This window comes from Pristiophorus japonicus, chromosome 18 (assembly GCF_044704955.1).
Source record: "Pristiophorus japonicus isolate sPriJap1 chromosome 18, sPriJap1.hap1, whole genome shotgun sequence".
NCBI classification, from domain to species: domain Eukaryota; kingdom Metazoa; phylum Chordata; class Chondrichthyes; family Pristiophoridae; genus Pristiophorus; species Pristiophorus japonicus.
The window spans coordinates 29,517,837-29,539,519 of NC_091994.1; the positions used below are offsets into that span (position 1 = coordinate 29,517,837).

A 21,683-nucleotide genomic window follows, 5' to 3' on the forward strand; every position below is an offset into this window, starting at 1 on the left:
AAATTGAGGAAAATGTATTCGAAAGTTCACAAACATAGATATTACTGTTCTTTCAAAAGGTGCTTCAAAAATATCAGCATCAACTTCAATCACATCATCTCCAGAAACAACTCCACATTCATCAGCGTCATCCATTGGTACAAGAGAGATAACAAATTCCCCACCAACACAATCACCTCCACTGACTAGCAGTACTGGGACAATATTTACAACTGAAACAAGTAAGACAAAGTCAATTATGCAATAAATGGTATTCAATATGAAATTAACGGCCAGAAAAATAATTTTGTTTTGATTTCGAAAGGTGGATCCAGTACACTGCAATCATCTGCCACTGAGTCATCACCATCATCTCCACTGTCAACATTGTCATCTTCTGCTAAAGTAGACACAACAAATTCTAGATCAACACCATCAATTTCACGATCAGAATCATCTTCCCCAACAAGCACGATAGTGACACTTGCTACAACTGAAACAGGTACGATGCAATTTACGACACCACAATTTGTGAAATACTGCAAGTAAGGTTATTGAGTTAAAAATATGTGAAATGTTGGATTGGAAGGCAAAATTCCCCAATCCCATGCTCCAAGCAGTTAGATGTCCTGAAGGCAGCGCTCGACTCAGAGAGGACTGCAGTCCAGTAATCCTGATCATCGAAGCCACAAGTCTCCTAATGCACAGATTTACACTGGTTGCTCAGGTTCATACAATCTGCCCTGTAAAGAGTGCAGAGGGGAAGAATTCTGTTCTTTCCAAATAGGAATAAAGGACAGATCCAGTGACCATATTCCATTTCATTTGCAGCAACCTTTCCACAGTTAACATCTACAGTGATCAGTACACAAGAGACAGAAAATTCATCACCAACACAATCATCTTCCACAACGAGCACATCTTTGAAATTAGCCACAATGGAAACAAGTAAGAGAAAACAATTTTACAACACTTTGTGGGTCAACAGTTTGCAGTGCTCTCTTTTAATTAATAGATTGATTTATAATATGGAGTTTCATGTAAGAGTGCCAATTGAAATTCTGTTTCTCGCAATAGGAAACTGTATTTGTCACTTCCATGCACAATATGGATTGTAGAATTCATGTGTATAAATGAATCTATTCTTTTAAAAGGTTCATCTGTTGCAGCCACGTCAACTAAATCTGGATCATCAGTAATAACATCTGCACAGGCAACACCTTCATCTGGCACTACAGTGCAAGCAACAAATTCCATATCAACAAGACCAAGCTCAGCCACACAATCATCTTCACCACGAAGCACAACAGTGACATCAGTTACCATTGAAACAGGTAGGACGGAAACCATTGCAGCACTTTGTTGAACATTATTTGTCACTGCAAGGCTTTTAGAAATTGAGGAAAATGTATTCGAAAGTTCACAAACATAGACATTACTGTTTTTTCAAAAGGTTCTTCAACAATATCAGCATCAACTTCAATCACATCATCTCCAGAAACAACTCCTCAATCATCAGTGTCATCCGTCGGTGCAAGAGAGACAACAAATTCCCCACCAATACAATCACCTCCACTTACTAGCAATACTGGGACAATATTCACAACTGAAACAAGTAAGACATAGTCAATTATGCAATACATGGTGTACAATATGAAATTCACGGCGAGAAAAATAATTTTGTTTTGCTTTCCAAAGGTGGATCCAGTACAATGCGATCATCTGCCATTGAGTCATCACCATCATCTTCACTGTCAACATTGTCATCTTCTGCTAAAGTAGACACAACAAATTCCAGATCAACGGCACCAATTTCACGATCAGAATCATCTTCCCCAACAAGCACGATAGTGACACTTGCTACAACTGAAACAGGTACGATGCAATTTATGACACCACAATTTGTGAAATACTGCAAGTAAGGTTATTGAGTTAAGTATTTGTGAAATGTTTGATTGGAAGGCAAAATTCCCCATCCCATGCTCCAAGCAGTTAGATGTCATGAAGACAGCGTTGTGCAAAGAGAGGGCTGCAGTCTTGTAATCTTGACCGTCTAGGCCACAGTCTCTTCCAGCACACACTTTCACTGGGAGCACAGGATCCTACAATCTGCCCGAAAAAGATTGCAAAGTGGTAGAATTCTGTTCATTCCAAAAAGGAATCAAAAACAGCTCCATTAACCATATTCCTTTCATTTACAGCAACCTTGCCACAGTTAAAATCGACAGTGCTCAGTGCAACAGAGAAAGCAAATTCATCACCAACACAATCATCTTCCATAGCGAACACTACTGTGACATTAGCCACAACAGAAACAAGTAAGACAAAACAATCAGGCAACACATTGTGGGACAACAGTTTGCAGTGCTCTCTTTTGATTCATTTGTTGTTTTACAATGTGGAGTTTCATTTAAGAGAGCACGTTGAAAATCTGTGTCTTGCAACAAGAAACTGTATTTGTTACGTCCCGGCACATTAGGGATTGTAGAATTCATGCGCATAAATGAATGTATTCTTTCAAAAGGTGCATCTATTGCAGCCACGTCAACTAAATCTGGATTATCAGCAATAACATCTGCACAGGCAACACCTTCATCTGGCAGTACAGTGCAGGCAACAAATTCCATATCAACAAGACCAAGCTCAGCCACACAATCATTTTCACCAGGAAGCACAACATTGACTTCAGTTACCACTGAAACAGGTAGGATGGAAACCATTGGAACACTTTGTCAAATAATTTGTATCAGTCTTTATGGTCGAGGACACAAAAATATTCCAACAGTGGATTGTCAAGGGGCTATTAGTGGGGAGGAACTTAACACAATCACAATCACTGAGGAGATGGTACTCAGTAAGATAATGGGACTAAAGGCAGATAAATCCACTGGAGCTGATGGCTTGCATCTTAAGGCTTTAAGAGAAGTAATGGCAGGGATTGTGGATGCATTGGTTGTAATTTACCAAAATTCACTGGATTCTGGGGAAGTCCCAGCAGATTAGAAAACTGCAAATGTAACGCCCCTTTTTAAAAAAGGAGACAGACAAAAAGCAGGACATTTGGAAAAGCAAAATTCGGTCAGGCAGAGCCAGTATGGATTTATGAAGGGGAAGTCATTTTTGACAAATTTGCTGGAGTTCTTTGACGGTGTAACAAACAGGGTGGATAAAGAGGAACCAGTGGATGTGGTGTATTTGGACTTCCAGAAGGCATTTGACAAGGTGCCACATAAAAGGTTACTGCACAAGATAAAAGTTCACGGGGTTGGTAGTAATATATTAGCATGGATAGAGGATTGGCTAACCAATAGAGAACAGAGAGTCGGGAAAAATGGTTCATTCTCTGGTTGGCAACCAGTAACTAGTGGGGTGCCGCAGGGATCAGTGCTGGGACCCCAACTATATTAACAACTTGGAAGAAGGGACTGAGTGTAAAGTAGCCAAGTTTGCTGATGATACAAAGATGGGAGGAAAAGCAATGTGTGAGGTGGACACAAAAAATCTGCAAAAGGACATAGGCAGGCTAAGTGAGTGGGCAAAAATTTGGCAGATGGAGTATAATGTTGGAAAGTGTGAGGTCACGCACTTTAGCAGAAAAAATAAAAGAGCAAGTTATTATTTAAATGGAGAAAGATTGCAAAGAGCCACAGTACAGCGGGACCTGGGGGTACTTGTGCAGAGAAACATAGAAACATAGAATATAGGTGCAGGAGTAGGCCATACGGCCCTTCGAGCCTGTACCACCATTCAATAAGATCATGACTGATCGTTCCTTCACTACCCTGTTCCTGCTTTATCTCCATAACCCTTGATCCCTTTAGCCGCAAGGGCCATATCTAACTCACTCTTGAATATATCCAATGAACTGGATCACAAAAGGATAGTATGCAGGTACAGCAAGTGATCAGGAAGGCCATTGGTATCTTGGCTTTTATTGCAAAGGGCATGGAGTATAAAAGCAGGGAAGTCTTGCCACAGCTATACAAGGTATTGCTGAGGCCTAGCCTGGAATACTGCGTGCAGTTTTGGTTTCCATATTTATGAAAGGATATACTTGCTTTGGAGGCAGTTCAAAGAAGGTTCACTAGATTGAATCTGGGGATGAGGGGAGTGACTTATGAGGAAAGGTTGAGTAGGTTGGGCCTCTTATTGGAATTCAGAAGAATGAGAGATGATGTTATCGAAACGTATAAGATTATGAGGGGGCTTGACAAGGTGGATGCAGAGAGGATGTTTCCACTGATGGGGGAGACTAGAACTAGAGGGCATGATCTTAGAATAAGGGGCCACCCATTTAAAACATAGATGAGGAGAAATTTCTTCTCTCAGAGGGTTGTAAATCTGTGGAATTCGCTGCTTCAGAGAGCTGTGGAAGCTGGGACATTGAATAAATTTAAGACAGAAATAGACAGTTTCTGAAACGATAAGGGTATAAGGGGTTATGGAGAACGGGCGGGGAAGTGGAGCTGTGTCCATGAACAGATCAGCCATGATCTTATTGAATGGCGGAGCAGGTTCGAGGGGCTGTATGGCCTACACCTGTTCCTATTTCTTATGTTCTATTGAAGACTATTAGTCACTGCAAGTCTTTTAAAAATTCAGGATAATATATTCGAAAGTTCACAATCATAGACATTACGGTTTCTTCAAAAGGTGCTTCAAGTATATCAGCATCAACTGCAATCAGATCATCTCCAGAAACAACTCCACATTCATCAGTGTCTTCCACCAGTACAAGAGAGACAACAAATTCCCAACCAACACAATCACCGTCACTGACTAGCAGTACTGGGACATTATTCACAACTGAAACAAGTAAGACAAAGTCAATTATACAACACATGGTGTACAATATAAAATTCACGGCGAGAAAAATAATTTTGTATTGCTTTCGAAAGGTGGATCAAGTACAATGCGATCATCTGCCATTGAGTCATCACCATCATCTCCACTGTCAACATTATCATCTTCTGCTACAGTAGACACAAGAAATTCAACACCATCAATTTCACGATCAGAATCATCTTCCCCGACAAGCATGAGTGTGACACTTGCGACAACTGAAACAGGTACGATGCAATTTACGACACCACAATTTGTGAAATACTGCAAGTAAGGTTATTGCGTTAAGAATTTGTGAAATGTTGCAATAGAAGGCAGAATTCCCCATTCCCATGCACCAAGCAGTTAGATGTCCTGAAGGCAGCGTTGGACTCAGAGAGGACTGCAGTCCAGTAATCCTGGTCTTCTAAGCCACAAGTCTCCTAATGCACAGATTTACACTGGTTGCTCAGGCTCATACAATCTGCCCTGTAAAGATTGCAGAGGGGTAAAATTCTGTTATTTCGAAAGAGGAATAAAGGACAGCTCCAGTAACCATATGTCTTGCAACAAGAAACTGTATTTGTTACGTCTATGCACAATAGGGATTGTAGAATTCATGCGCATAAATGAATGTATTCTTTCAAAAGGTGCATCTATTACAGCCATGTCAACTAAATCTGGGTCATCAGCAATAACATCTGCACAGGCAACGCCTTCATCTGGCAGTACAGTGCAGGCAACAAATTCCATATCAACAAGAGCAAGCTCAGCCACACAATCATCTTCACCAGGAAGCACAACATTGACATCAGTTGCCACTGAAACAGGTAGGATGGAAACCATTGCAGCACTTTGTTGAACATTATTTGTCACTGCAAGGCTTTTAGAAATTGAGGAAAATGTATTCGAAAGTTCACAAACATAGATATTACTGTTCTTTCAAAAGGTGCTTCAAAAATATCAGCATCAACTTCAATCACATCATCTCCAGAAACAACTCCACATTCATCAGTGTCATCCATTGGTACAAGAGAGATAACAAATTCCCCACCAACACAATCACCTCCACTGACTAGCAGTACTGGGACAATATTCACAACTGAAACAAGTAAGACAAAGTCAATTATGCAATAAATGGTATTCAATATGAAATTAACGGCCAGAAAAATAATTTTGTTTTGATTTCGAAAGGTGGATCCAGTACACTGCAATCATCTGCCACTGAGTCATCACCATCATCTCCACTGTCAACATTGTCATCTTCTGCTAAAGTAGACACAACAAATTCTAGATCAACACCATCAATTTCACGATCAGAATCATCTTCCCCAACAAGCACGATAGTGACACTTGCTACAACTGAAACAGGTACGATGCAATTTACGACACCACAATTTGTGAAATACTGCAAGTAAGGTTATTGAGTTAAAAATATGTGAAATGTTGGATTGGAAGGCAAAATTCCCCATCCCATGTTCCAAGTAGTTAGATGTCCTGAAGGCAGCGCTGGACTCAGAAACGCCTCTGTTTAAAAAGGGGGGCAAACAAAAGGCAGGTAACTATAGACCGGTTAGTTTAACTTCTGTAGTCGGGGAAATGCTTGAAACTATCATTAAGGAAGAAATAGCGGGACATCTAGAAAGGAATAGTGCAATCAAGCAGCCGCAGCATGGATTCATGAAGGGGAAATCATGTTTAACTAATTTACTGGAATTCTTTGAGGATATAACGAGCATGGTGGATAGAGGTGTACTGATGGATGTAGTGTATTTAGATTTTCAAAAGACATTCGATAAGGTGTCACACAAAAGATTACTGCAGAAGATAAAGTTACGCAGAGTCAGAGGAAATATATTAGCGTGGATAGAGAATTGGCTGGCTAACAGAAAGCAAAGAGTCGGGATAAATGGATCCTTTCCGGGTTGGAAATCGGTGGTTAGTGGTGTGCCACAGGTATCGGTGCTGGGACCACAACTGTTTATAATATACATAGATGACCTGGAAGAGGGGACAGAGTGTAGTGCAACAAAATTTGCAGATGACACAAAGATTAGTGGGAAAGCGGGTTGTGTAGAGGACACAGAGAGGCTGCAAAGTGATTTAGATAGGTTGAGCGAATGGGCTAAGGTATGGCAGATGGAATACAATGACGGAAAGTGTGAGGTCATCCACCTTGGGAAAAAACAGTAAAAGGGTATATTATTTGAATGGGGAGAAATTACAACATGCTGCGGTGCAGAGAGACCTGGGGGTCCTTGTGCATGAAACTCTTTTGGAGTTCACCTGCAAAACATAAAACATTAAACTGTGCCACCCGACCTGGGTGACACTCCAGACATTTACAAGGCCCTTTTTTTTTTTTTTTTCCCCTTTTTTTTTGGTTTTTTTTTGGGCACTAAATTCACAATTTTCCCCAGTGCCCCCTATAAAAGGGAAGGGGGACACTAAAAGCACCGGCAATTAAAACAAATTAAACTTTAAAACGTAAAATCAAATTAAAATTTGGTTGCCGGGCGTGATGATGCACTCCAGTCCCTCCGGTGCCCACCTCTCGCGGAAGGCCGCGAGCGTACCGGTGGACACCGCGTGCTCCATCTCCAAGGACACCCTGGACCGGATGTAAGAGCGGAAGAGAGGCAGGCAGTCAGGTTGAACGACCCCCTCGACCGCCCGCTGCCTGGACCGGCTGATGGCACCCTTGGCCGTGCCCAGGAGCAGTCCTACGAGGAGGCCTTCGGACCTACCCGCTCCCCTCCGCACAGGGTGCCCAAAGATCAGGAGAGTGGGACTGAAGTGCAGCCAGAATTTCAGGAGCAGCCCCTTCAAATAGTGGAACAGGGGCTGCAACCTTGTGCACTCCATAAAAACATGGAACACGGACTCCTCCAGACCGCAGAAATTGCAGGCGGCCTGGGAGTCCGTGAACCGGCTTAAAAATTTGTTGCACGGCACTGCTCCGTGCACCACCCTCCAGGCCAAGTCCCCGATGAATAGTGGGAGGACCCCTGCGTAGAGTGCCCTCCATCGGGGACCCCCGCCTCCTCCGGACGGCAAGATGGTACGCCATGGCGTGTCCGGACGGCCGGCGAGGATGGCAAAGTTGAGGGTGTGCAGGAGCAGCCCGTACAGGAAACCCCTCCGCGCGGAACTGAAAGGCACGGAGGGGATTTCCCCGAGGCGGCTCAAGTTGTGAGGCGCCGGCCCCCGAGGGAGGTTCCGGGGTTTGGCGCCGATGAGGAATTCCGTCCGGACGGGGGTCAGTTCGGACGGGATCTCCCCACGTGCTTGAGCCTCCTCGATGCACCTAACGGAGTCAGGGCCCAGAGCTGTTTTTAGCGACTCGATGGCATCGGCCGCGTGGCGGACGTTGGCAGAATTTAGGCGCCGCGCCAGCGTGTCTGGCGCCATCCAGCCCGCTCCTCCGCCATCGAGCAGGTCCCTGACCCTGGTCACCTCACCAGCCACAGCCCTCTCTTCCGACCGCCACATAAAGCCTCGGCCGTGGAGGTACGGATTCCCGAGCAGCGGTTCCTGCAGGACGGCCGCCACTCCAGCCGGCGGAGAGCTGCGCTTGGTGGAGACTTTGTTCCAGACCCTGATGAGTTCCCTGTAAAAGACAGGCAGCTCCCGGAGGGCGGTCCTGGCACCCCCCAAGTTCACAAACAGGAGCTGCGTGTCATAATTGAGGTCGAGCTGCTGGCGGAAGAAATACCTCGCCAGAGCGCACCACCTAGGAGGGGGCTCGACGTAAAGGTATCTCTGCAGGGTCTGAAGACGGAAAGTCACGAGCTGGGCGCTGACGCACACCAACGACTGACCGCCCTCCTCAAGCGGGAGACTCAAGACCGCGGCAGAGACCCAGTGCTTCCTATTGTTCCAGAAGAAGTCCACCAGCTTCTTCTGTATCTTGGCGACAAACGCAGGGGGAGGGGTCAAAGTGACCAGCCGGTACCACAGCAGCATGAATCCCAAACAGTTAGTTTGCAGGTGCAGCAGGTAATCAGGAAGGTGAATGGAATGTTGGCCTTCATTGCGAGAGCGATGAAGTACAAAAGCAGGGAGGTCCTTCTGCAATTGTATACGGTATTGGTGAGGCCATACCTGGAGTACTGCGTGCAGTTTTGGTCACCTTACTTAAGGAAGGATATACTAGCTTTGGAGGGGGTACAGAGACGATTCACTCGGCTGATTCCGGAGATGAGGGGGTTACCTTATGATGATAGATTGTGTAGACTGGGTCTTTACTCATTAGAGTTCAGAAGGATGAGGGGTGATCGTATAGAAACATTTAAAATAATGAAAGGAATGGACAAGATAGAGGCAGAGAGGTTGTTTCCACTTGTCGGGGAGACTAGAACGAGGGGGCACAGCCTCAAAATACTGGGGAGCCAATTTAAAACCGAGTTGAGAAGGAATTTCTCCTCCCAGAGCGTTGTGAATCTGTGGAATTCTCTGCCCAAGGAAGAAGTTGAGGCTAGCTCATTGAATGTATTCAAGTCACAGATAGATAGATTTTTAACCAATAAGGGAATTAAGGATTATGGGGAGCGGGCGGGTAAGTGGAGCTGAGTCCACGGTCAGATCAGCCATGATCTTGTTGAATGGCGGAGCAGGCTCGGGGGGCTAGATGGCCTACTCCTGTTCCTAATTCTTATGTTGTTATGTTCTTATGTAGGACTGCAGTCCTGTAATCCTGATCATCTAAGCCACAAGTCTCCTAATGCACAGATTTACACTGGTTGCTCAGGCTCATACAATCTGCCCTGTAAAGATTGCAGAGGGGTAGAATTCTGTTCTTTCCAAATAGGAATACAGCACAGCTCCAGTAACCATATTCCTTTTCATTTGCAGCAACCATTCCACAGTTAACATCTACAGTGCTCAGTACACCTGAGAGAGCAAATTCATCACCAACACAATCATCTTCCACAGCGAGCACAACTTTGAAATTAGCCACAACAGCAACAAGTAAGACAAAACAATTAACAACATATTGTGGGAGAACAATTTGCAGTGCTCTCTTTTAATTCATTTGTTGTTTTACAATGTGGAGTTTCATGTAAGAGAGCACGTTGAAAATCTGTGTCTTGCAACAAGAAACTGCATTTGTTACGTCCATGCACAATAGGGATTGTAGAATTCATGCGCATAAATGAATGTATTCTTTCAAAAGGTGCATCTATTGCAGCCACGTCAACTAAATCTGGATTATCAGCAATAACATCTGCACAGGCAACACCTTCATCTGGCAGTACAGTGCAGGCAACAAATTCCATATCAACAAGACCAAGCTCAGCCACACAATCATCTTCACCACGAAGCACGACATTGACATCAGTTACCAGTGAAACAGGTAGGATGGAAACCATTGCAGCAATTTATGAACATTATTTGTCACTGCAAGGCTTTTAGAAATTGAGGAAAATGTATTTGAAAGATCACAAACATAGATATTACTGTTTTTTCAAAAGGTGCTTCAAAAATATCAGCATCAACTTCAATCACATCATCTCCAGAAACAACTCCACAATCATCAGTGTCATCCGTCGGGACAAGAGAGATAACAAATTCCCCACCAACACAATCACCTCCACTGACTAGCAGTACTGGGACAATATTCACAACTGAAACAAGTAAGACAAAGTCAATTATGCAATACATGGTGTTCAATATGAAATTCACGGCCAGAAAAATAATTCTGTTTTGATTTCGAAAGGTGGATCCAGTACACTGCAATCATCTGCCACTGAGTCATCACCATCATCTCCACTGTCAACATTGTCATCTTCTGCTGCAGTAGACACAACAAATTTTAGATCAACGCCACCAATTTCAGGATCAGAATCATCTTCCCCGACAACCACGATCGTGACACTTGCTACAACTGAAACAGGTACGATGGAAGTTACGACACCACAGTTTGTGAAATACTGCAAGTAAAGTTACTGAGTTAAGAATTTGTGAAATGTTGGATTCGAAGGCAAAATTCCCCATCCCATGCTCCAAGCAGTTAGATGTCATGAAGACAGCGTTGTGCACAGAGAGGGTTGCAGTCCTGTAACCTTGACCGTCTAGGCCACGGTCTCTTCCAGCACACACTTTCACTGGGAGCACAGGATCCTACAATCTGCCCGAAAATGATTGCAAAGAGGTAGAATTCTGTTCATTCCAAAAAGGAATCAAAAACAGCTCCATTAACCATATTCCTTTTCATTGACAGCAACCTTTACACGGTTAACATCGAGAGTGCTCAGTACAACAGAGAAAGCAAATTCATCACCAACACAATCACCTTCCATCACGAGCACTACTGTGACATTAGCCACAACAGAAACAAGTAAGACAAAACAATTAACAACATATTGTGGGACAACAGTTTGCAGTGCTCTCTTTTAATTCATTTGTTGTTTTACAATGTGGAGTTTCATGTCAGAGAGCACGTTGAAAATCTGTGTCTTGCAACAAGAAACTGTATTTGTTACGTCCATGCACAATAGGGATTGTAGAATTCATGCGCATAAATGAATGTATTCTTTCAAAAGGTGCATCTATTGCAGCCACGTCAACTAAATCTGGATTATCAGCAATAACATCTGCACAGGCAACACCTTCATCTGGCAGTACAGTGCAGGCAACAAATTCCATATCAACAAGACCAAGCTCAGCCACACAATCATCTTCACCAGGAAGCACGACATTGACTTCAGTTACCACTGAAACAGGTAGAATGGAAACCATTGCAGCACTTTGACAAATATTTTGCATCAGTCATTACGGTCGAAGACAGGATCAATATTCCAACAGTGGATTGTCAAGGGGCTGTAAGAGGAGCGGCGGGGGGATTGAACACAATCACAATCACTAAGGAGGTGGTACTCGGTAAGCTAATGGTTCTAAAGGCAGATAAATCCCCTGGACCTAATGGTTTGCATCTTAGGGCCTTAAGAGAAGTAACGGCAGGGATTGTGGATGCATTGGTTGTAATTTACCAAAATTCACTGGATTCTGGGGAGGTCCCAGCAGATTGGAAAACTGCAAAAGTAATGCCCCTGTTTCAAAAAGGAGACAGACAAAAAGCAGGAAAATATCGGCTAACATCTGTGGTTTGGAAAATTTTGGAGTTCATTGTTAAAGAAGCAGTAGCAGGACATTTGGAAAAGCAAAATTCGGTCAGGCAGAGCCAGTATGGATTTATGAAGGGGAAGTCATGTTTGACAAATTTTCTGGAGTTTTTGACGATGTAACGAACAGGGTGGATGAAGAGGAACCAGTGGATGTGGTGTATTTCAACTTCCAGAAGGCATTTGACAAGGTGGCACATAAAAGGTTACTGCACAAGATAAAAGTTCACGGGGTTGGGAATAATATATTAGCACATGGATAGAGGATTGGCGAACTAATAGAGAACAGAGAGTCAGGATAAATGGTTCATTCTCTGGTTGGCAACCAGTAACTAGTGGGGTGCCGCAGGCATCAGTGCTGGGACCCCAACTTTTTACAATCTACATTAACAACTTGGAAGAAGGGACTGAGTGTAAAGTAGCCAAGTTTGCTGACGATACAAAGATGGGAGGAAAAGCAATGTGTGAGGTGGCACAGAAAAAATTTGCAAAAGGACTAAGTGAGTGGGCAAAAATTTGGCAAATGGAGTATAATGTTGGAAAGTGTGAGGTCATGCACTTTGCAGAAAAAATAAAGGAGCAAGTTATTATTTAAATGGAGAAAGATTGCAAAGGGGCGCAGTACAGCGGGACCTGGGGGTACTTGTGCATGAAACACAAAAGGATAGTATGCAGGTACAGCAAGTGATCAGGAAGGCCATTGGTATCTTGACTTTTATTGCAAAGGGCATGGAGTATAAAAGCAGGGAAGTCTTGCTACAGCTAAACAAGGTATTGCTGAGGCCTAGCCTGGAATACTGCGTGCATTTTTGGTTTCCATATTTACGAAAGGATATACTTGCTTTGGAGGCAGTTCAAAGAAGCTTCACTAGATTGAATCTGGGGATGAGGGGTTGACTTATGAGGAAAGGTTGAGTAGGTTGGGCCTCTATTCATTGGAATTCAGAAGAATGAGAGATGATTTTATCGAAACGTATAAGATTATGAGAGGATGTTTCCACTGATGGGGGAGACTAGAACTAGAGGGCATGATCTTAGAATAAGGGGCCACCCATTTAAAATATCGATGAGGAGAAATTTCTTCTCTCAGAGGGTTGTAAATGTGTAGAATTCGCTGCCTCAGAGAGCTGTGGAAGCTGGGACATTGAATAAATTTAAGACAGAAATAGACAGTTTCTGAAATGATAAGAGGATAAGGGGTTATGGAGAGCGGGCGGGGAAGTGGAACTGTGTCCATGATCAGATCAGCCATGATCTTATTGAATGGCGAAGCAGGCTCGAGGGGCTGTATGGCCTACACCTGTTCCTATTTCTTATGTTCTTATGTTCTTATGAAGACTATTAGTCACTGCAAGTCTTTTAAAAATTCAGCAAAATTTATTTGAAAGTTCACAAACATAGATATTATGGTTTCTTCAAAAGGTGCTTCAAGTATATCAGCATCAACTGCAATCAGATCATCTCCAGAAACAACTCCACATTCATCAGTGTCTTCCGTCGGTACAAGAGGGACAACAAATTCCCCACCACCACAATCACCGTCACTGACTAGCAGTACTGGGACATTATTCACAACTGAAACAAGTAAGACAAAGTAAATTATACAATACATGGTGTACAATATGAAATTCACGGCGAGAAAAATAATTTTGTTTTGCTTTCCAAAGGTGGATCCAGTACAATGCGATCATCTGCCATTGAGTCATCACCATCATCTTCACTGTCAACATTGTCATCTTCTGCTAAAGTAGACACAACAAATTCCAGATCAACGGCATCAATTTCACGATCAGAATCATCTTCCCCAACAAGCACGATAGTGACACTTGCTACAACTGAAACAGGTACGATGCAATTTATGACACCACAATTTGTGAAATACTGCAAGTAAGGTTATTGAGTTAAGTATTTGTGAAATGTTGGATTGGAAGGCAAAACTCCCCATCCCATGCTCCAAGCAGTTAGATGTCCTGAAGACAGCGTTGTGCAAAGAGAGGGCTGCAGTCCTGTAACCTTGACCGTCGAGGCCACAGTCTCTTCCAGCACACACTTTCACTGGGAGCACAGGATCCTACAATCTGCCCGAAAAAGATTGCAAAGTGGTAGAATTCTGTTCATTCCAAAAAGGAATCAAAAACAGCTCCATTAACCATATTCCTTTCATTTACAGCAACCTTTCCACAGTTAAAATCGACAGTGCTCAGTGCAACAGAGAAAGCAAATTCATCACCAACACAATCATCTTCCATAGCGAACACTACTGTGACATTAGTCACAACAGAAACAAGTAAGACAAAACAATCAGGCAACACATTGTGGGACAACAGTTTGCAGTGCTCTCTTTTGATTCATTTGTTGTTTTACAATGTGGAGTTTCATTTAAGAGAGCACGTTGAAAATCTGTGTCTTGCAACAAGAAACTGTATTTGTTACGTCCCGGCACATTAGGGATTGTAGAATTCATGCGCATAAATGAATGTATTCTTTCAAAAGGTGCATCTATTGCAGCCACGTCAACTAAATCTGGATTATCAGCAATAACATCTGCACAGGCAACACCTTCATCTGGCAGTACAGTGCAGGCAACAAATTCCATATCAACAAGACCAAGCTCAGCCACACAATCATTTTCTCCAGGAAGCACAACATTGACTTCAGTTACCACTGAAACAGGTAGGATGGAAACCATTGGAACACTTTGTCAAATAATTTGTATCAGTCTTTATGATCGAGGACACAAAAATATTCCAACAGTGGATTGTCAAGGGGCTATTAGTGGGGAGGAACTTAACACAATCACAATCACTGAGGAGATGGTACTCAGTAAGATAATGGGACTAAAGGCAGATAAATCCACTGGAGCTGATGGCTTGCATCTTAAGGCTTTAAGAGAAGTAATGGCAGGGATTGTGGATGCATTGGTTGTAATTTACCAAAATTCACTGGATTCTGGGGAAGTCCCAGCAGATTAGAAAACTGCAAATGTAACGCCCCTTTTTAAAAAAGGAGACAGACAAAAAGCAGGACATTTGGAAAAGCAAAATTCGTCAGGCAGAGCCAGTATGGATTTATGAAGGGGAAGTCATTTTTGACAAATTTGCTGGAGTTCTTTGACGGTGTAACAAACAGGGTGGATAAAGAGGAACCAGTGGATGTGGTGTATTTGGACTTCCAGAAGGCATTTGACAAGGTGCCACATAAAAGGTTACTGCACAAGATAAAAGTTCACGGGGTTGGTAGTAATATATTAGCATGGATAGAGGATTGGCTAACCAATAGAGAACAGAGAGTCGGGAAAAATGGTTCATTCTCTGGTTGGCAACCAGTAACTAGTGGGGTGCCGCAGGGATCAGTGCTGGGACCCCAACTATATTAACAACTTGGAAGAAGGGACTGAGTGTAAAGTAGCCAAGTTTGCTGATGATACAAAGATGGGAGGAAAAGCAATGTGTGAGGTGGACACAAAAAATCTGCAAAAGGACATAGGCAGGCTAAGTGAGTGGGCAAAAATTTGGCAGATGGAGTATAATGTTGGAAAGTGTGAGGTCACGCACTTTAGCAGAAAAAATAAAAGAGCAAGTTATTATTTAAATGGAGAAAGATTGCAAAGAGCCACAGTACAGCGGGACCTGGGGGTACTTGTGCAGAGAAACATAGAAACATAGAATATAGGTGCAGGAGTAGGCCATACGGCCCTTCGAGCCTGTACCACCATTCAATAAGATCATGACTGATCGTTCCTTCACTACCCTGTTCCTGCTTTATCTCCATAACCCTTGATCCCTTTAGCCGCAAGGGCCATATCTAACTCACTCTTGAATATATCCAATGAACTGGATCACAAAAGGATAGTATGCAGGTACAGCAAGTGATTAGGAAGGCCATTGGTATCTTGGCTTTTATTGCAAAGGGCATGGAGTATAAAAGCAGGGAAGTCTTGCCACAGCTATACAAGGTATTGCTGAGGCCTAGCCTGGAATACTGTGTGCAGTTTTGGTTTCCATATTTATGAAAGGATATACTTGCTTTGGAGGCAGTTCAAAGAAGGTTCACTAGATTGAATCTGGGGATAGGGGATTGACTTATGAGGAAAGGTTGAGTAGGTTGGGCCTCTTATTGGAATTCAGAAGAATGAGAGATGATGTTATCGAAACGTATAAGATTATGAGGGGGCTTGACAAGGTGGATGCAGAGAGGATGTTTCCACTGATGGGGGAGACTAGAACTAGAGGGCATGATCTTAGAATAAGGGGCCACCCATTTAAAACATAGATGAGGAGAAATTTCTTCTCTCAGAGGGTTGTAAATCTGTGGAATTCGCTGCTTCAGAGAGCTGTGGAAGCTGGGACATTGAATAAATTTAAGACAGAAACAGACAGTTTCTGAAACGATAAGGGTATAAGGGGTTATGGAGAACGGGCGGGGAAGTGGAGCTGTGTCCATGAACAGATCAGCCATGATCTTATTGAATGGCGGAGCAGGTTCGAGGGGCTGTATGGCCTACACCTGTTCCTATTTCTTATGTTCTATTGAAGACTATTAGTCACTGCAAGTCTTTTAAAAATTCAGGATAATATATTCGAAAGTTCACAATCATAGACATTACGGTTTCTTCAAAAGGTGCTTCAAGTATATCAGCATCAACTGCAATCAGATCATCTCCAGAAACAACTCCACATTCATCAGTGTCTTCCACCAGTACAAGAGAGACAACAAATTCCCAACCAACACAATCACCGTCACTGACTAGCAGTACTGGGACATTATTCACAACTGAAACAAGTAAGACAAAGTCAATTATACAACACATGGTGTACAATATAAAATTCACGGCGAGAAAAATAATTTTGTATTGCTTTCGAAAGGTGGATCAAGTACAATGCGATCATCTGCCATTGAGTCATCACCATCATCTCCACTGTCAACATTATCATCTTCTGCTACAGTAGACACAAGAAATTCAACACCATCCATTTCACGATCAGAATCATCTTCCCCGACAAGCATGAGTGTGACACTTGCGACAACTGAAAGAGGTACGATGCAATTTACGACACCACAATTTGTGAAATACTGCAAGTAAGGTTATTGCGTTAAGAATTTGTGAAATGTTGTAATAGAAGGCAGAATTCCCCATTCCCATGCACCAAGCAGTTAGATGTCCTGAAGGCAGCGTTGGACTCAGAGAGGACTGCAGTCCAGTAATCCTGGTCTTCTAAGCCACAAGTCTCCTAATGCACAGATTTACACTGGTTGCTCAGGCTCATACAATCTGCCCTGTAAAGATTGCAGAGGGGTAAAATTCTGTTATTTCGAAAGAGGAATAAAGGACAGCTCCAGTAACCATATGTCTTGCAACAAGAAACTGTATTTGTTACGTCTATGCACAATAGGGATTGTAGAATTCATGCGCATAAATGAATGTATTCTTTCAAAAGGTGCATCTATTGCAGCCATGTCAACTAAATCTGGGTCATCAGCAATAACATCTGCACAGGCAACGCCTTCATCTGGCAGTACAGTGCAGGCAACAAATTCCATATCAACAAGAGCAAGCTCAGCCACACAATCATTTTCACCAGGAAGCACAACATTGACATCAGTTGCCACTGAAACAGGTAGGATGGAAACCATTGCAGCACTTTGTTGAACATTATTTGTCACTGCAAGGCTTTTAGAAATTGAGGAAAATGTATTCGAAAGTTCACAAACATAGATATTACTGTTCTTTCAAAAGGTGCTTCAAAAATATCAGCATCAACTTCAATCACATCATCTCCAGAAACAACTCCACATTTATCAGTGTCATCCATTGGTACAAGAGAGATAACAAATTCCCCACCAACACAATCACCTCCACTGACTAGCAGTACTGGGACAATATTCACAACTGAAACAAGTAAGACAATGTCAATTATGCAATAAATGGTATTCAATATGAAATTAACGGCCAGAAAAATAATTTTGTTTTGATTTCGAAAGGTGGATCCAGTACACTGCAATCATCTGCCACTGAGTCATCACCATCATCTCCACTGTCAACATTGTCATCTTCTGCTAAAGTAGACACAACAAGTTCTAGATCAACACCATCAATTTCACGATCAGAATCATCTTCCCCAACAAGCACGATAGTGACACTTGCTACAACTGAAACAGGTACGATGCAATTTACGACACCACAATTTGTGAAATACTGCAAGTAAGGTTATTGAGTTAAAAATATGTGAAATGTTGGATTGGAAGGCAAAATTCCCCAATCCCATGCTCCAAGCAGTTAGATGTCCTGAAGGCAGCGCTGGACTCAGAAACGCCTCTGTTTAAAAAGGGGGGCAAACAAAAGGCAGGTAACTATAGACCGGTTAGTTTAACTTCTGTAGTCGGGGAAATGCTTGAAACTATCATTAAGGAAGAAATAGCGGGACATCTAGAAAGGAATAGTGCAATCAAGCAGACGCAGCATGGATTCATGAAGGGGAAATCATGTTTAACTAATTTACTGGAATTCTTTGAGGATATAACGAGCATGGTGGATAGAGGTACTGATGGATGTAGTGTATTTAGATTTTCAAAAGACATTCGATAAGGTGCCACACAAAAGGTTACTGCAGAAGATAAAGTTACGCAGAGTCAGAGGAAATATATTAGCGTGGATAGAGAATTGGCTGGCTAACAGAAAGCAAAGAGTCGGGATAAATGGATCCTTTCCGGGTTGGAAATCGGTGGTTAGTGGTGTGCCACAGGGATCGGTGCTGGGACCACAACTGTTTATAATATACATAGATGACCTGGAAGAGGGGACAGAGTGTAGTGCAACAAAATTTGCAGATGACACAAAGATTAGTGGGAAAGCGGGTTGTGTAGAGGACACAGAGAGGCTGCAAAGAGATTTAGATAGGTTGAGCGAATGGGCTAAGGTTTGGCAGATGGAATACAATTACGGAAAGTGTGAGGTCATCCACCTTGGGAAAAAACAGTAAAAGGGTATATTATTTGAATGGGGAGAAATTACAACATGCTGCGGTGCAGAGAGACCTGGGGGTCCTTGTGCATGAATCCCAAACAGTTAGTTTGCAGGTGCAGCAGGTAATCAGGAAGGTGAATGGAATGTTGGCCTTCATTGCGAGAGCGATGAAGTACAAAAGCAGGGAGGTCCTTCTGCAATTGTATACGGTATTGGTGAGGCCATACCTGGAGTACTGCGTGCAGTTTTGGTCACCTTACTTAAGGAAGGATATACTAGCTTTGGAGGGGGTACAGAGACGATTCACTCGGCTGATTCCGGAGATGAGGGGGTTACCTTATGATGATAGATTGTGTAGACTGGGTCTTTACTCATTAGAGTTCAGAAGGATGAGGGGTGATCGTATAGAAACATTTAAAATAATGAAAGGAATGGACAAGATAGAGGCAGAGAGGTTGTTTCCACTTGTCGGGGAGACTAGAACGAGGGGGCACAGCCTCAAAATACTGGGGAGCCAATTTAAAACCGAGTTGAGAAGGAATTTCTCCTCCCAGAGCGTTGTGAATCTGTGGAATTCTCTGCCCAAGGAAGAAGTTGAGGCTAGCTCATTGAATGTATTCAAGTCACAGATAGATAGATTTTTAACCAATAAGGGAATTAAGGATTATGGGGAGCGGGCGGGTAAGTGGAGCTGAGTCCACGGCCAGATCAGCCATGATCTTGTTGAATGGCGGAGCAGGCTCGGGGGGCTAGATGGCCTACTCCTGTTCCTAATTCTTATGTTGTTATGTTCTTATGTAGGACTGCAGTCCTGTAATCCTGATCATCTAAGCCACAAGTCTCCTAATGCACAGATTTACACTGGTTGCTCAGGCTCATACAATCTGCCCTGTAAAGATTGCAGAGGGGTAGAATTCTGTTCTTTCCAAATAGGAATACAGCACAGCTCCAGTAACCATATTCCTTTTCATTTGCAGCAACCATTCCACAGTTAACATCTACAGTGCTCAGTACACCTGAGAGAGCAAATTCATCACCAACACAATCATCTTCCACAGCGAGCACAACTTTGAAATTAGCCACAACAGCAACAAGTAAGACAAAACAATTAACAACATATTGTGGGAGAACAATTTGCAGTGCTCTCTTTTAATTCATTTGTTGTTTTACAATGTGGAGTTTCATGTAAGAGAGCACGTTGAAAATCTGTGTCTTGCAACAAGAAACTGCATTTGTTACGTCCATGCACAATAGGGATTGTAGAATTCATGCGCATAAATGAATGTATTCTTTCAAAAGGTGCATCTATTGCAGCCACGTCAACTAAATCTGGATTATCAGCAATAACATCTGCACAGGCAACACCTTCATCTGGCAGTACAGTGCAGGCAACAAATTCCATATCAACAAGACCAAGCTCAGCCACACAATCATCTTCACCACGAAGCACGACATTGACTTCAGTTGCCACTGAAACAGGTAGGATGGAAACCATTGCAGCAATTTATGAACATTATTTGTCACTGCAAGGCTTTTAGAAATTGAGGAAAATGTATTTGAAAGATCACAAACATAGATATTACTGTTTTTTCAAAAGGTGCTTCAAAAATATCAGCATCAACTTCAATCACATCATCTCCAGAAACAACTCCACAATCATCAGTGTCATCCGTCGGGACAAGAGAGATAACAAATTCCCCACCAACACAATCACCTCCACTGACTAGCAGTACTGGGACAATATTCACAACTGAAACAAGTAAGACAAAGTCAATTATGCAATACATGGTGTTCAATATGAAATTCATGGCCAGAAAAATAATTCTGTTTTGATTTCGAAAGGTGGATCCAGTACACTGCAATCATCTGCCACTGAGTCATCACCATCATCTCCACTGTCAACATTGTCATCTTCTGCTGCAGTAGACACAACAAATTTTAGATCAACGCCACCAATTTCAGGATCAGAATCATCTTCCTCGACAACCACGATCGTGACACTTGCTACAACTGAAACAGGTACGATGGAAGTTCCGACACCACAGTTTGTGAAATACTGCAAGTAAAGTTACTGAGTTAAGAATTTGTGAAATGTTGGATTCGAAGGCAAAATTCCCCATCCCATGCTCCAAGCAGTTAGATGTCATGAAGACAGCGTTGTGCACAGAGAGGGTTGCAGTCCTGTAACCTTGACCGTCTAGGCCACGGTCTCTTCCAGCACACACTTTCACTGGGAGCACAGGATCCTACAATCTGCCCGAAAATGATTGCAAAGAGGTAGAATTCTGTTCATTCCAAAAAGGAATCAAAAACAGCTCCATTAACCATATTCCTTTTCATTGACAGCAACCTTTACACGGTTAACATCGAGAGTGCTCAGTACAACAGAGAAAGCAAATTCATCACCAACACAATCACCTTCCATCACGAGCACTACTGTGACATTAGCCACAACAGCAACAAGTAAGACAAAACAATTAACAACCTATTGTGGGACAACAGTTTGCAGTGCTCTCTTTTAATTCATTTGTTGTTTTACAATGTGGAGTTTCATGTCAGAGAGCACGTTGAAAATCTGTGTCTTGCAACAAGAAACTGTATTTGTTACGTCCATGCACAATAGGGATTGTAGAATTCATGCGCATAAATGAATGTATTCTTTCAAAAGGTGCATCTATTGCAGCCACGTCAACTAAATCTGGATTATCAGCAATAACATCTGCACAGGCAACACCTTCATCTGGCAGTACAGTGCAGGCAACAAATTCCATATCAACAAGACCAAGCTCAGCCAC

At 42.7% G+C, this 21,683-nt stretch overlaps 1 protein-coding gene across 1 annotated transcript; it reads left to right on the top strand.

The window, feature by feature from the left end:
- The first annotated feature begins 16,929 nt into the window (after positions 1-16,929).
- Positions 16,930-21,410, top strand: LOC139229007 (uncharacterized). The gene is made up of 10 exons (XM_070860670.1): positions 16,930-16,960; positions 17,363-17,542; positions 17,662-17,823; positions 17,907-18,083; positions 19,690-19,779; positions 19,866-19,982; positions 20,188-20,367; positions 20,486-20,647; positions 20,731-20,907; positions 21,235-21,410. The coding sequence occupies exons 1-10, from the start codon at positions 16,930-16,932 to the stop codon at positions 21,408-21,410; spliced, it is 1,452 nt and encodes a 483-aa protein (XP_070716771.1).
- The last annotated feature ends 273 nt before the right edge of the window (positions 21,411-21,683 follow it).

Coding starts and splice junctions, on each gene's coding strand:
- LOC139229007 (XM_070860670.1), top strand. CDS start 16,930: ATGAGTGTGACACTTGCGACAACTGAAAGAG. Junction 17,543..17,661: donor ATCAGTTGCCACTGAAACAG/GTAGGATGGAAA, acceptor TTCTTTCAAAAG/GTGCTTCAAAAATATCAGCA. Junction 19,983..20,187: donor ATTAGCCACAACAGCAACAA/GTAAGACAAAAC, acceptor TTCTTTCAAAAG/GTGCATCTATTGCAGCCACG.